This window comes from Neolamprologus brichardi, chromosome 23 (assembly GCF_056152115.1).
Source record: "Neolamprologus brichardi isolate AB-2024 chromosome 23, ASM5615211v1, whole genome shotgun sequence".
In the NCBI taxonomy this organism is placed as follows: domain Eukaryota; kingdom Metazoa; phylum Chordata; class Actinopteri; order Cichliformes; family Cichlidae; genus Neolamprologus; species Neolamprologus brichardi.
The window spans coordinates 3,072,676-3,087,507 of NC_142125.1; the positions used below are offsets into that span (position 1 = coordinate 3,072,676).

General features: G+C 38.4%; 1 protein-coding gene across 1 annotated transcript; it reads right to left on the reverse strand.

Annotated features, from left to right (window-relative positions):
• Window positions 1–273: 273 nt before the first annotated feature.
• LOC102781488 (sushi, von Willebrand factor type A, EGF and pentraxin domain-containing protein 1-like) lies at window positions 274–14,352 on the reverse strand. The gene is made up of 23 exons (XM_087835790.1): window positions 14,278–14,352; window positions 14,093–14,156; window positions 13,570–13,974; window positions 13,295–13,399; window positions 13,013–13,204; window positions 12,673–12,858; window positions 12,375–12,563; window positions 11,973–12,179; window positions 11,706–11,885; window positions 11,464–11,593; window positions 11,336–11,379; window positions 3,915–4,102; window positions 3,707–3,785; window positions 3,172–3,576; window positions 2,952–3,056; window positions 2,669–2,860; window positions 2,371–2,556; window positions 2,073–2,261; window positions 1,803–1,988; window positions 1,485–1,691; window positions 1,180–1,359; window positions 944–1,073; window positions 274–861 (listed from the first exon to the last, which is right to left on the reverse strand). The coding sequence occupies exons 1-23, from the start codon at window positions 14,278–14,280 to the stop codon at window positions 801–803; spliced, it is 3,813 nt and encodes a 1,270-aa protein (XP_087691916.1). The 5' UTR covers window positions 14,281–14,352; the 3' UTR covers window positions 274–800.
• Between the last annotated feature and the right edge of the window lie 480 nt (window positions 14,353–14,832).

The window sequence follows — 14,832 nt, forward strand, 5'->3', positions numbered from 1 at the left end:
CCTTGAATAACTGCTAATGACCTTCATGAGGGAGAAGAGAGACATTCTTGTTTAGCCCTTAAAAAAAACACACGGTGGCAGAAGGTCACTGTGAAACTGCGAGATCAGGTTGATGATGGGCAGAACTGATGAGTCAAGTTTAAATCCTGGCTCCACATGAGCCTGGAATAGATCCTGCTTGGCTACGCATTTGCAGCAATGTGGTGACACAGCTGAACTATTATTATTACTCCTGATGAAGAAAAGTGAACGTGCCAACAGCAAACAAAGACATTTTTCTTCATATTTTTATCCAAAAAGGTTTATTAGGTTTGCATATATTCCAGAATTTCATAAAACATCAACTGTAAAATTTCATAGTATAAAAAAACAGTGAAGGTAAAAGAAAACTTTATACATAAAAACAATAAAATAAAAATTCAATTGGAACTATCCTATTGTAAAATAAATAGTAAATAAATACATATCAAATTATTCACATTTGTGCAGCTAAATGACAATTCACACATAACGTTGTGTAACATTTACGGTGACATGAATCGTGCCACCGTTCCAGCATTTTCATGAAGTTTTAGAACAATATGTTCAATATGAAATTCCATTCTGGAGGAAATACATGTTGGAACAACATTTCAGAGCAATTGCAGATCTTTTAATGTCACATTATGTCACTCCTTGTCACATTTAGTATGGCTGTTTATTCCCATCTGTTATGCTGGTGCATATCATGTGTACTTTTTGCATTTCTGTGGTGAAATTCACAGCTGTCTGTAGCTGTCTTAGAGGAAGAGAAGTGTCTTCTATATTAGGCTGTCAGTGCTGTTTTTGTAGCTCTGTGGGGACGACTCTATGTCAGAGTTGCTGTGAAAAAAGAGAGGAGAGGATAAGACAACAAACTTCAAAGGAAAGATGAAGGAAACAAAGAGGTGACTCCTTCTCTTACCTGCTCAGCTCATATGCGTCAGCTTTCTTCTTCATTTTTTTTAAGAGCCACATAGCCATAGACACACCAGAGAACAAGGCAGTGCCCCCTGTTGCCACACCGACGGTAACTGCAGCTACTGGAGCAGGAGCTGTGGAAACATTGTGAAACGTGAATAATGTGAACTTTTGAACAGAGATTTGTAAGTGTGCACATTTACATTTTGTGTACCATTTGATCTGTTGTTGCTCATTTACCTTGACAGGTGGGTTTCTCTGCAGTCCAGTTGCCATGACGATCACATGTCAGCAGCTCAGGTCCTTCTAATGAGTAGCCTTGGTCACAGGTGAAGGAGCACTGAGAGTTGTAAACTGACTCAGAGCTGGAGCAACTGATGTGACCGTTTTCAGGAGCCTCAAGCAACAAACATGTAACAGCTGTTGTAAAAGAAAGGAAGATATTGCATATTAAAAAAGTGATCTCACCTGTGCTCGTAAGATTCTGAACATGCAAATGAAGTTGTGAACAACAAGTAATCCAAGTAAAATGGGTTCACATGTACCTGTGCAGGTTGGTGATCTGGAGGTCCATTGGCCTGGATGTGTACACTCCATGCTGTGTGCACCTTGCAGCTCATGTCCTTCATCACATGTAAAATGACAAACCATGCCAAGTGGATGGGGTGTGTCATGACTAAGAGATGAAGACAGAGAAGGGCTGCAACTGATCTGACCATTTGTTGGGACCTCTGGAGCAGGACATCCTTTTGCTACAAAAAGAAAAAAGAGGAAAATATTATTAATATCTTTTGACATAATCAATCAAAAAATCTTGAGTAACACTGTTTGTAGTAAATATTGATATAATTAGTCTTTCAGACCTTTGCATGTAGGTATGTTTTTATTCCACTGTCCGTCCTCAGAACACTTGATGGTGTTTGCTCCCTGCAGTTCAAAACCTTCTTCACAGCTGAAGCTGCAGGTGGAGTTTGGTCGCAGTTCAGTCACAGATTCACTGCACTGCATGATGAGGGGAGCTTCTCTCTCTGGATTCTGGCAAAGGATGGCTGACACAGAAAAATGTGTATTTTATTGAACGTGTCCTCGTGATATAGAAGATGGGTGGGTTCTACTTTCCGTGTTCCTCTTACCTTCACAGTGAGGAATCTGCTGATTCCATGTACCTCCTGATGTGCAGGTCACTCTACTGGCTCCCACTAAATGGTAACCTTGGTCACAACTGAAGCTGCAAGTGTTTTTGTAGCTGAACTTCGTATCAGCATCTTCTCCACAGCTGACAAAGCCATTTGTCAAGTTTTGCAGAGCAGGGCACTGAACAGCTACAAAAGAGAGAGGCAACAGAAGGAGTTAAATTAAAGCTTTTATTTTAATCATCCTGCAAATAACAAAAACTACACAATGATGAAAGGTAAAAACATGTGGCCGTACCAGCACAGTATGGCTGGGATCCATTCCACTTTCCTGATGGTTCACATTGCAGAGATGGAGATCCAGACAGTACATAACCTTCATCACAGGTAAAAGTACAGGTGGACTGATAGCTGAATGAGTCCAGAGGATCGGAGCATTTCATGGATCCATGTGTAGGCTCTGACATCTTCTCACACTGAATCACTGTAGACAACAGAGGGGAAAAGCATTACGCCATGACTCCATCACTGTGTAGGAAATAGTATAATTACAAAAAAAAGTAGCAATATTACGAGCTATTAGTACTTAAACTCACATTCACATGAAGGGTGCTTATCCGACCATTTTCCTGACCCCGAGCACCTCAGAGGAGTCTGCACACTCAGCTTGTATCCTTCCTCACAGGAATACTGACACAAGGAGTCGTAGGAGAAACTGCCATACTTGTGAGAGCAATTGACATGTCCTTTATCTGGAACAATCACCTCACTTTTGTTACACTGCACAACTGACAACAAATAAAACACACAGTTAGATATCAAATCCTTTACGTGACTTAAAATATGTATTTAATCTAGGCTGTCATTTTGTTTTCTTACCTTGGTCACACTTGTCTCCAAAAAACCCTTCAAAACAATCACATTTGTGGCTGTTGATGGTTTCAACACACTCTCCATGCAAACAGGAGTCAATCTTACAAGCCGCTGGAAAAAACAGACATGCTTTTAGAAATTTTACATTTTATAGTAAAATAATGTCACATAATTAATCTTAAATTTTTAATCTGCTCTAGTATGTTAGTCCCAAACTGTTGCTCACCTGTGTAGCACAGAGCAGTCTTTGATTTTGTACATCTCTCGTCATTCCACTTGCCTGGTTCTTTATCTCTTTTAATGTACATCTCCACACAGTCCTCACTGATCTCTGAATTTATTACTCTCTCGCCATTGTTCGGTTCTCCTTCTGCCCAGTTGGTTGCTTCTTCTGTCAGAGGCTTGTTGGTTCCTACCCAGGTCCAGACATTATTGATCTTACGAATCCCAATCCAGTAGTAGCCATTTTTCTTGGGCAGCCAGTTATTAAGATGCTCAAGCTCCTCCTGGTTCTGGATGGCCACCATGTCTGTGTAGTGCTCCTGGCACCAGCTTCGTGCATTTTCCCATGTCATTGTGTTGTTTGAATAGAAATAAGACCAGGACTCTACACTAGTCCACATGCACAGCACTAAGGATAGAGAACAGAGATACGCATTAGATGCATATGTGGCAGAAAGGATGCATTTGAAGAATTTCTCTTTGGTTGTAAAACTTGCAACAGTTACACTGATGTTTCTGCTTGCATCAAAATTCCATACCTAAGCAAATGAAGGTGAAATTCATCCATGAAGCAGAGCTCTTATATCCCCAGCTCTTAAGTAGTCCAAAGCAGGAATCCTATGAAAATAAAATCACAAAACAAGTTAAAATAAATTTACAGCGTGCTATCATCATTAAATATAAGATAAAAGTGAAATAATGTTCTCTGAAAAGATTGATATTTAAATTACTAACCCTTCTACTCACCATGTTAACTAATATGCCTGATAGCCTGCAGAAGATTGTTGATCCTTCCGCCTCAGTATATTTAAGGATAAAATGATTCTGAGTGTGATCCACTGGACTGCCTCCTCTTATATTTGACTCCATCCTCCTACAGGAAGCCTGGAGTGGAATTTCCCGCAATATTTCCCAACGCTGAATTCCACAGAAGGCTTCAGGATCATTTCCCATAAGAAAGAAAAAAGACAAAAAGGAAACTTCTATTGTCTGTCATCATCAAAAAAAGCATTAAATGATAATAATTTAAACAAATTCAAATAAATTCAGTCAATAGAAGTATTGATAACTTTATATGCTGCAACACTGGCTGCCAGCTGTGTTCACACATCATCTGGTGCTACGGAATCAGAATCTGAAATATCAGTTTATAAAACTGTTGGTTTCCTGTTGTCTTATGTTGAAACAGAGGATGATGATTTTCAGTGCGCTTGCCAAAACAGTTTGGATCTGGGTCAGCTCCACCGAGAGGAAACCTTTAGACCCACAGGGATGGAAACAGTGAGTAGAGCATTGATCTTGATGTGGAAACGGTTTGCATGATTAAAAAACGGGGAAAATATATTCATTAGAGAAAAAGGTCAGGTCTTTGGCTCAGGTTTATAAAAATATTTGTAATCCCTTTCAGGTTAAACAAAGACACCGAAGTTTGTCATGAACAAGCGAGGGACATATTAGTAATAATCTAATTATAAATGGGTGGATATTATGAGGTACTGGGGAGCAGACTGGGAGACTGGGAAAACATCAAATGTTGTTATTTGTGATTATTTTTACATTATATTACATTCTTCATTCCCAGTTAATACTTATACAGCTGCTGTTATTGTGTATATATATATTTATATTTATATTTCTTCATACATTCTTATATATTTCTATACTGTGTATTGTGTATTTTGTTGTACAGTTATTTTATTTTCAACTTTAATTTATATATTTTATCTTATTCTTTCCCAGTTAAATTTACCCTTTATTCTAATTTGTGTTGTACAATTATTTCATTTTTAACTTAAATTTTTATATTTTATTCCTAGTCAAATTTACCCTTTTTAATTTCCATATTTATTTCCTATCTTATTCATAGCCTTTTCTTTTTTTTCTTTAGGTCACGAGCAGTTGTCTAAGCATTTCACTGCATATCGTACTGTGTATGACTGTGTATGTGACAAATAAAATTTGAATTTGAATTTGAATTTAATATTTGTAATCCTTTTCAGGTTAAACAAAGACACCGAAGTTTGTCATGAACAAGCGAGGGACATATTGGTAATAATCTAATTATAAATGGGTGGATATTATGAGGTACCGGGGAGCAGACTGGGAGACTGGGAAAACATCAAATGTTGTTATTTGTGATGTTTTTTTGTTTTGTTTTTTACAATGTATCAAAACTGATGTATTTATTTATTTATTTGTGGTGAACATAAAGATGAACCACAGATAGAATATTTGTAACTGTTGCACGGATACTGGTTTGTGCCATTTAGATAAAACAGGAATGAATAATGTGAGGAGAAAAATAAATATTATTCATAATGAATAAGTTGTAATAATTCATCTCTCAAAGAGTTATCGATCATGTTAGAAAAGTCAGAGTTATTCAGAATGAATTATCAGAGTAGTCCTGTGTTGTTCCTTACTGTTTTGAATATGTCGTATCTGTTTCTATTCTATAAATAAGGATGAGTAGTATCGTCTTATCTGTCTTTAGTTACTCATTATTGTCACTACATTTACACTTATTCATAAATATATAAAGGACAATATTTATCCTTCTGGAATTGAGCCACTGGTAAATTTTGCGTTATCATTTTGGCCATAGCTTCCTTTCAGGAAGGCTTTCACTCATATACACACATCCCCACACAGACACATGCATACACAGTAAGTGACTCATTTCATGTGAGATTATAGTAAATGAATACAGTACAAATGCATGAATCACATCCTGACTTTAAACCTACACAATTATAAAGTGAAATTCGTGCAATAGGTCAAATGTGACATTCCTCAAAAATCTTTCTCCATATCAACAGGATGTCGTCACCCAGTTGCTGGAGACGTGTCAGCTGCACATTCATGATGTAACTCTCTCTCAAATGTGCTCTTTTGAATTGAGAACCGGCAGTGTTGGGGAGTAACGGAATACATGTACCGCCGTTACGTATTTAAAATACAAAATATGAGTAACTGTATTCCGTTACAGTTACCGTTTAAAAAGGTGGTATTTAGAATACAGTTACTTTGTTGAAATAAATGGATTACACGGCGGTACTTCCCTGTTTCATATTGTCGCGGGTCAGGACTGTTTGGGTTTTGTTTGACAGCTACGTTCTGTTGTTCCAGGCGGCAGCGTTACGGTTGCCATCGTTACAGGGTGACGCTCTCTCTCTGCGTGTTTCCTGGGTGAGAGAGGGACTTTTTGTTGTTGTTGTGCTAAGCTAATAGGCAGAATGCTACCGGTATAGCTCTAAAGAATGTAGCATCATGGGCAGTGTAGTCCGTGCTGCAGGGAGAATGGACTGCCATACCCGTTATGTGTCTGTGAGCGAGGGAGGGAGAAAAAGGAAAAGTACGAGCTGTCATCGAGCAAAAACGGGAGCTGGAAGCGTGTAAATATAATAATAACCACTGCAGCCAAGAAGAGAGCCTGACGAGCCCAGTTGTAAGTAAGCTATTAAGACTCGACTGTACACCGTGTTCGTGTTTTCCTCCAAAAACAATAAGTTCTGTTGGAGCAGCCTTTCAACGCCTCTCTCTGTCTCTCGCTAGCAAAGTTGACCCAGACAACAAAGTAAAGCTAGTTTTCGGCTACGAGCCCGACACAGAACCCACCGTATTAGTCAGAGGTCCCTTTACTACGGTTCGGAGCCGCGGACCTTCAGTAACAGTAATAAATCACAGCAATAGTACATTCATGTAGTTGTAAACAGCATGATAATATATTAAGTAATCCAAAGTATTCAGAATACGTTACTCTCATTGAGTAGCGTAACGGAATACGTTACAGAATACATTTTGGGGCATGTAATCTGTAATCTGTAATGGAATACATTTTAAAAGTAACCTTCCCATCACTGAGAACCGGTGACTGTGGAGGTCTTTGGTTACAGGGAAATTGTCGGGTACAAGAATTTCAAAACTTACTTGTCATGCTCACATTTCTTTCTTGTGAAGAGTAAATAGAGCTGTGGATTATTCCTGTTTTGCCATAAACGTGCGCTGAATCTCTTAGCAATATTATTGCTGTTCTAGTCAGTGGTAATAATATCTCATACTGAGTCACTAGAGGAGAATCAGTGTACCAGAGATATATAAAAAAAAACCTAACAGCACTGAACAGTCAGCCTTAGTCCGAATTATTTATCAATATCTTTAAATGAAGTGAATGCATAAGATAAATGAGGAGAATTTGTATTCACTCATCAGCCTGCATGGGTATTCAGGTATGTTAAAATTATGTAAAAAACAAAAAACTAATTTCAGTGTTTTAATGATGAAAAGTATAAGTTATTGAAATATGTAGAGCATGTTGTGTGGAAAGAAATATTTTAAAAACATTCAGACATCTGAAAGTGTGTATAAGGATGTATGAATATACCAGGATGACCTGACTTCAGTTTATTCTGTCCTTTACTAATAATAAATGACTAATAACTTCGAGTTGCTATTCTTTGCCCATTCTAATAGCCATCTGCTCACCTGTTTGGCTTTTTTTTTTTCAACCTGGGCAATTATGATACCCCCCCCCCCCAACCCCCCTCCCCCAAACGAAGCATGATTAAAATGCTTGTTATTAATACCAAAATAATATTTCCTGTTATTCCTTTTTTCAGATAACAGCCTTATCCTTTGCCAAACTGCATACAAATGAATCAAGTTCAGGAGAAGATATGATATTCTTAATAAATCCCAAAGTTGGTCCATTTAATAGTTACAGCAGTTAAAGATGTGACAAATAATTATACTTATATAATAATAATAATATATATAAATGTTCGATGAAAGTGATATTATGACGATCATATAACAATTTAAAATATTTCTAAATCAACAAAATAAGACCAGGATTTAAAATGGTGCAAAATTTTGTGTAGGAAATATCAAACTTTGGTAAATGGCCTGCATTTGTATAGCGCTTTACTCAGTCCCTAAGGACCCCAAAGCACTTCACACTACATTCAGTCATCCACCCATTCACACACACATTCACACACTGGTGACGGCAGCTACATTGTAGCCACAGCCACCCTGGGGTGCACTGACAGAGGCGAGGCTGCCGGACACTGGCGCCACCCGGCCCTCTGACCACCACCAGTAGTAGTAGCAGACATGGGGTTAGTATCCTCCACTGTGGCTATTTGGCTCATTTGTTGCTGATGAATCATTACCGATCTGTATGCTGTTATTCTCAAACTGTGTCCAAATTTCACTCTTGTGTTTTTTTGGGGAGTGGAATCCAGAAATACAGGGAGAAAATATCCTTTGCAGCAGGATAGAGACCAGACAGTCATCCTCCTCTTGGTTTCAACATCATGTCTGTGAATCTGGCCTGGCACCACTGTCTGGCCTGGGTCCAGGTCATTGTCTTGCTGGAGTCGTGATGCATCCCGCAGACAGTAGTCTCATCCAAAGAATTATCTGAAAACATTCAGAATAATTCATAGTGTGACGATTATAACATGTAACAGTGTTGCATGTTCCACGGCATCAGTCACACATTTTGCTAGCATCAAATCTAAATCCCAAAGATAATATCAATAATTTATATCAACCTTATCCTATATTATTAATCTGTTGCCTACCCAAGGTGAAAGGTGGATATATTTACATCCATTATGACAGCAGTCCCCAACCCCCGGGCCTCCGACTGGTACCGGTCCTTGAGTCGTTTGGTACTGGGCCGCGAGAGTTGAGGCTCAGGTGTGAAATGTATGATTTTCAGGGTTTTTATCGGTTTTCTGCGTTATTTTGTTATCGTTTTTATCGTTAACTCGGTTTTCCTGGGACTTTTCACGTGTGTTATGAATAAATCTCCGATAAATCTTTTTTCGGTACCAGTAATAGTTTTATTTTGTTGTATTTATCCGCGACACCTTAAAGGCCAGTCCGTGAAAATATTGTCGGGCATAAACCGGTCCGTAGCGCTAAAAAGGTTGGGGACCGCTGCATTATGATGCATATTATCATTAAAAATGACTGATGAGAAAATGTGTCATTTACTCAGATGTTATGTTGTTTGACAGAAGCTGCTGCTGAAGTTAAATCTTTGCTTATCTGATCAACCCAAACATAAGATAAGAAAGTGCTGCAGCAGTAAAAATAATTGTGCGTCCATCCAGTGCATCTAAGGGTCATTGCCAGGTTTTTGTAAGCTCTCATTTTTACATTCAGGGTGGCCTTAGCATAGAATAACTCGATGGTCACAACATGTTGTCATTTTCAGCCTTATGTAAGATATCTGACCCTTTCCTGTCCCACAAAAGTGCTTGCACAAATGACACTCAATTAAAACAATGGATAGAATACCCAGAAATATAGCTTTTCCTTCCTACCTCTCACTTTTCAATGTTATTCTGCTTTGTCGTGTCCTTTATGATGGAAAGGTTGCTGGAGAGACAAAAGGTCCAGGCAGCTTTCAAAAGAGGTTCTTTCTCAACATCTAAAAAAAGTCATGGTGGCAGAAGGTCACTGCTAAAACTGTGAGAGTCGGTGCATGTCGTGCAGAATTGATGAGGTAAGTTATGAAAGCAGACGGCTTCAGACCCTGCTTGGCTAAGCATTTCTATCATTGTGGTGACCAGTGTTGGTCGAGTTACTTGAAAAAAGTAATCAGTAACTAATTACCGATTACTTCCCCAAAAAGGTAATCCAGTTACTTTACTGATTACTTATTTTCAAAAGTAATTAATTACTTAGTTACTTAGTTACTTTTTAAAAACACGATTTACAACCTGAATAGGTGATAAAGTGATAGATCTTTCAGCCCAATTCTACTTTTTCTACATAATCCATCATACAAAATGTAATCAAATGGAAAAGTCTCTTTTTAAAACTTGTTTTATTAGTTTTAATCTTTTAACTTTATCCATCAACCAAGAATTTAATTATATGCAACATTCTCTGACTGGAAGAAATTAGTTTAACATTTAAACCTATTTTCTCCACAATCCAGCACATATTAAATTTTTTATGTGTTTACACTCAGTCTTTCAAATAGATGCAAGTAAAACACAGCAGAAAATAAATAAAGTCACAGACTAGCAGTCCTGTTGCTCTATTTTCACCTGTAAAGCAGGAGTGGGGTAGGCGGAGGGTTACCCTGGTGCAGGTGTGCAGCGGTCAGTGGAAGAATCCGCGAGTTTCTCTGTGAGTTTCCCATTACGTCGTAGCTACTCGGTGCTTGTTTGGAAGTTTAGGGGTTTTTTTCGCTGTAAAAAGAAGTTTTCTTCCCACGCACAACGGACACTAATGTTTTTGTCACTTTTTATGGAATCAAACTCAAAGTAAGGTCAGTACTTCCACGCTTTAAACGCTGCACGCTCATACTCTCTCTGCACTCGATATATGATCCATTGTTGATCTGCACACAGCTGTTGCCATGAACGCTTACGTCACTGTCGTGAGATGTTCTCGCAAAAAAATCACGGTTTTAGTAACGCAGTAACGCAGCGTTCCTACAGGAAAGTAACGGTAATCTAATTACCATTTTTACAACAGTAATCCCTTACTTTACTCGTTACCTGAAAAAAAAGTAATCAGATTATGTGTTACTGCCCATCTCTGGTGGTGACAAAACTAATGGAATATTTTTATTGGTCATTATAACAAAACATGGAAGTGCCAAAATCAAATTGTTTTAAACAATATTTATTTGTTTTGTGTGTACATGGTAACATTACAGTTACAGTAGCTCAGTAAATAAAAATAAAAATATAGCTTTGTACAAGCAAACACCTGAATAAACATTCAACACAATTTTCTTTTAGAAAATAAATACCACATAAATACTAAAAAGAATTCACAGGTATGCAGTGAAATGGCAGCTTACATGTTATGTGACGTTTAAAGTAACAGGAATAGCCACATTTTTACAGCATTTTCATGAAGTTGTAGAACAATATGTTCAATATAAAACTCCCACTGGGAGGAAATACATGTTGAAGCAACATTTCAGAGCAATCACAGATCTTTTTACAGTTTACAAAGGGATACAATGATTCAGTGGATGTGTCTAAATAAGCTCTTTTTCTTACATTGGCGTTGCCTGATTAGTGTGTTATACTAGTGCACATAATATGTTTTGCAATAACGTGGTAAAAATTTACAGTATCCATATTTGTTTATTAAGAATATTAAGAATATCAGAGATTCCTATATTAGGCTGTCAATGCTGTTTTTGTAGCTCTGTGAGGGAGACTCTGTGCTGCTGTAATAAAAGAGAGAAGATTAGCACTGAAATTTCAATCAACTTAAAAATAAAGAAAATAAAAATGGTTAATCCTTCTCTAACCTGCTCAGGTCGAATTTGGCTACATTCTTCTTCAGTTTTTTCAAGACCCACATAGCCATAGACACGCCTGATAACAAGGCAGTGCCCCCTGTTGCCACACCAGCGGTAACTGCAGTAATTGGAGCAGGAGCTGTGGAAACACGGTGAAGTGTGAATAGTGTCAAACTTTGAACTGAAACTTGTTATGTTAAGTTTATGCATTTTAACTTCTTGTTCCCCTTGTTATGTTGTTGCTTATTTACCTTGACAGGTGGGTTTCTCTGCAGTCCAGTTGCCATGATGACCACATGTCAGCAGCTCAGGTCCTTCTAATGAGTAGCCTTGGTCACAGGTGAAGGAGCACTGAGAGTTGTAAACTGACTCAGAGCTGGAACAATTGATGTGACTGTTTTTAGGAGGCTCAAGCAGCGGGCATCGAACAGCTGTTGGAAGATGTCACTTTCATGTCATTAACATACAAATGAAGTTGTGAACAACAAGTAATCCAGGTAAAATGGGTTCACATGTACCTGTGCAGGTTGGTGATCTGGAGGTCCATTGGCCTGGATGTGTACACTCCATGCTGTGTGCACCTTGCAGCTCATGTCCTTCATCACATGTAAAATGACAAACCATGCCAAGTGGATGGGGTGTGTCATGACTAAGAGATGAAGACAGAGAAGGGCTGCAGCTGATCTGACCATTTGTCGGCACCTCTGGAGCAGGACATCCTTTTGCTAAAACAAAGAAAAAGAAAGAAAGAAAATTAATCAGTAACATATAAGAACACAGACACTGTTAAAATTGCTATGATGAGTGAAAGGTGTTTGCAATAAATACTGATACAACTAGAAAAGAAAAATGTGTATTTTATTGAACGTGTCCTCATGATATAGAAGATGGGTGGGTTCTACTTCTCGTGTTCCTCTTACCTTCACAGTGAGGAATCTGCTGATTCCATGTACCTCCTGATGTGCAGGTCACTCTACTGGCTCCCACTAAATGGTAACCTTGGTCACAGCTGAAGCTGCAGCTGTTTTTGTAGCTGAACCTCATATCAGCATCTTCTCCACAGCTGACAAAGCCATTTGTCAAGTTTTGCAGAGCAGGACACTGAACAGCTACAAAAGAGAGAGGCAACAGAAGGAGTTAAATTAAAGCTTTTATTTTAATCATCCTGCAAATAACAAAAACTACACAATGATGAAAGGTAAAAACATGTGGCCGTACCAACACAGTATGGCTGGGATCCATTCCACTTTCCTGATGGTTCACATTGCAGAGATGGAGATCCAGACAGTACATAACCTTCATCACAGGTAAAAGTACAGGTGGACTGATAGCTGAATGAGCCCAGAGGATCGGAGCATTTCATGGATCCATGTGTAGGCTCTGACATCTTCTCACACTGAATCACTGTAGACAACAGGAAGAAAAACATCAGTCCATGACTCCATTACTGCGTAGGAAATAATAACAATCAATAAAATATAGCATCTCAGAATTTTAGTAGCTACTGGTTAATGTCTCATCTCTTCATTTATCTTGTTACTGCAGATTTCCAACTCACATTCACATGAAGGGTGCTTTTCTGACCATTTCCCCGAGGAAGTACACCTCAAAGGTCCTGGCACACTCAGCTTGTATCCTTCCTCACAGGAATACTGACACAAGGAGTCGTAGGAGAAACTGCCATACTTGTGAGAGCAATTGACATGTCCTTTATCTGGAACAATCACCTCACCTTTGTTACACTGCACAACTGACAACAAATAAAACACACAGTTAGATATCAAATCCTTTATGTGACTTAAAATATGTATTTAAACTACGCTATCATTTCTTTTCATACCTTGGTCACACTTGTCTCCAAAAAACCCTTCAAAACAATCACATTTGTGGCTGTTGATGGTTTCAACACACTCTCCATGGAAACAGGAGTCAATCTTACAAGCCGCTGGAAAAAACAGACATGCTTTTATAAGCCTTGCTAATCATAGTAAAAATAATATATCAAATAAAATATTTCTAAATGTTTTATCAGTAGATTACCTTGATAATAATGAACCACAATAACAAATCTAAGGCAGCTAAAATAAAGCATATAAGCCCCAAACTGTTGCTCACCTGTGTAGCACAGAGCAGTCTTTTTTTTCATACACCTCTCGTCATTCCACGTGCCTGGATTTTGGTCTCGTTTAATGTACATCTCCACACAGTCCTCACTGACTCCTAGACTTTGTTCAGTTTTGCCATTGTTCGGTTCTCCTTCTGCCCAGTTTGTCGCTTCTTCCGTCAGAGTCTTGTTGGTTCCTACCCAGGTCCAGACATCATTGATCTTACGGATCCCTATCCAGTAGTAGCCCCTTTTTTTGGGCAGCCAGTTGTTAAGATGCTCGATCTCCTCCCGGTTCTGGATGGCCACCATGTCTGTGTAGCGCTCCTTGCACCAATTACGTGCATCGTCCCATTTCATTGATTTGTTTGAGTAGACGTAAGACCAGGACTCAACACTAGTCCACATGCACAGCACTAAGGATACAGAACAGAGATACACATTAGATGCAATTTTTTGCAAAAATGCAAAAAATGTTAAGTTTCTATCAGGCTCTAAAACTTGCAGGTGGGACGATGTCTGCATTGCACATACTTGAGCAGATAAAAGTGAACTGGATCCACGATGCACGTGCCTGAAATAATCCATCACACAATTCCTAAAAAATAAGATGCATTAACATACATTAATAGTATACTATCAATCACAGGCTATAAGATACAACTGAATAAATCTGCAGTGCAGAGAATTGAATTTAAACTGATTCAACTTCCACTCACCATTTTAAGTGATTCTTTAGCCTTTGACTTCAGTGCAGATCGAAATGATTCTGAGGGTTTTGCGCTGAAGTGCCGGCTTTTATGATGGTTGGCTTGGTCCAGGTTTCCTGAAAGCTTTCATAACAATTGGACTTTTGAGTGGAAACTCCACCCTGACTCTTATACTCCTCCACTCTGCGAGAGGCTGTTCCTTTTGAGATAAAAAGAAAAGCAAAAGTTAAAAAGAAAAGAAAAGAAAAATTTATTAACACAGTTGCTATTTTCATTAGTACTTTCAGTATCATTGTCATGAGCAGAAAACAAGTGTATTTACTTCGGTTTACAAACTATTTTCATGAAGTTACTAGTGTATTACATTTTGTGCAACCTTACATGAGTATCACACTGCACTGCACGTGCAAATATTGCATTTTTAAACATATGCACAACCACTGCATATAGTGTTCTTCACTGAGATGCCATCAAAACATGCTGCTCAGAGTGCTTTAGAACAATAACATGTGCAAAAAGCTGCTTCAAAAGCACCTGTGAACATCATTTAAGTTAAAACAACAG

Excerpts from the sequence above, each read along its gene's own strand:
- LOC102781488 (XM_087835790.1), bottom strand. Across the intron at positions 13,400-13,569 it reads GACTGCTCTGTGCTACACAG|CGGCTTGTAAGATTGACTCC; the intron begins GTGAGCAACAGT and ends TGTTTTTTCCAG. Across the intron at positions 11,594-11,705 it reads AGAGAAACCCACCTGTCAAG|CTCCTGCTCCAATTACTGCA; the intron begins GTAAATAAGCAA and ends GTGTTTCCACAG.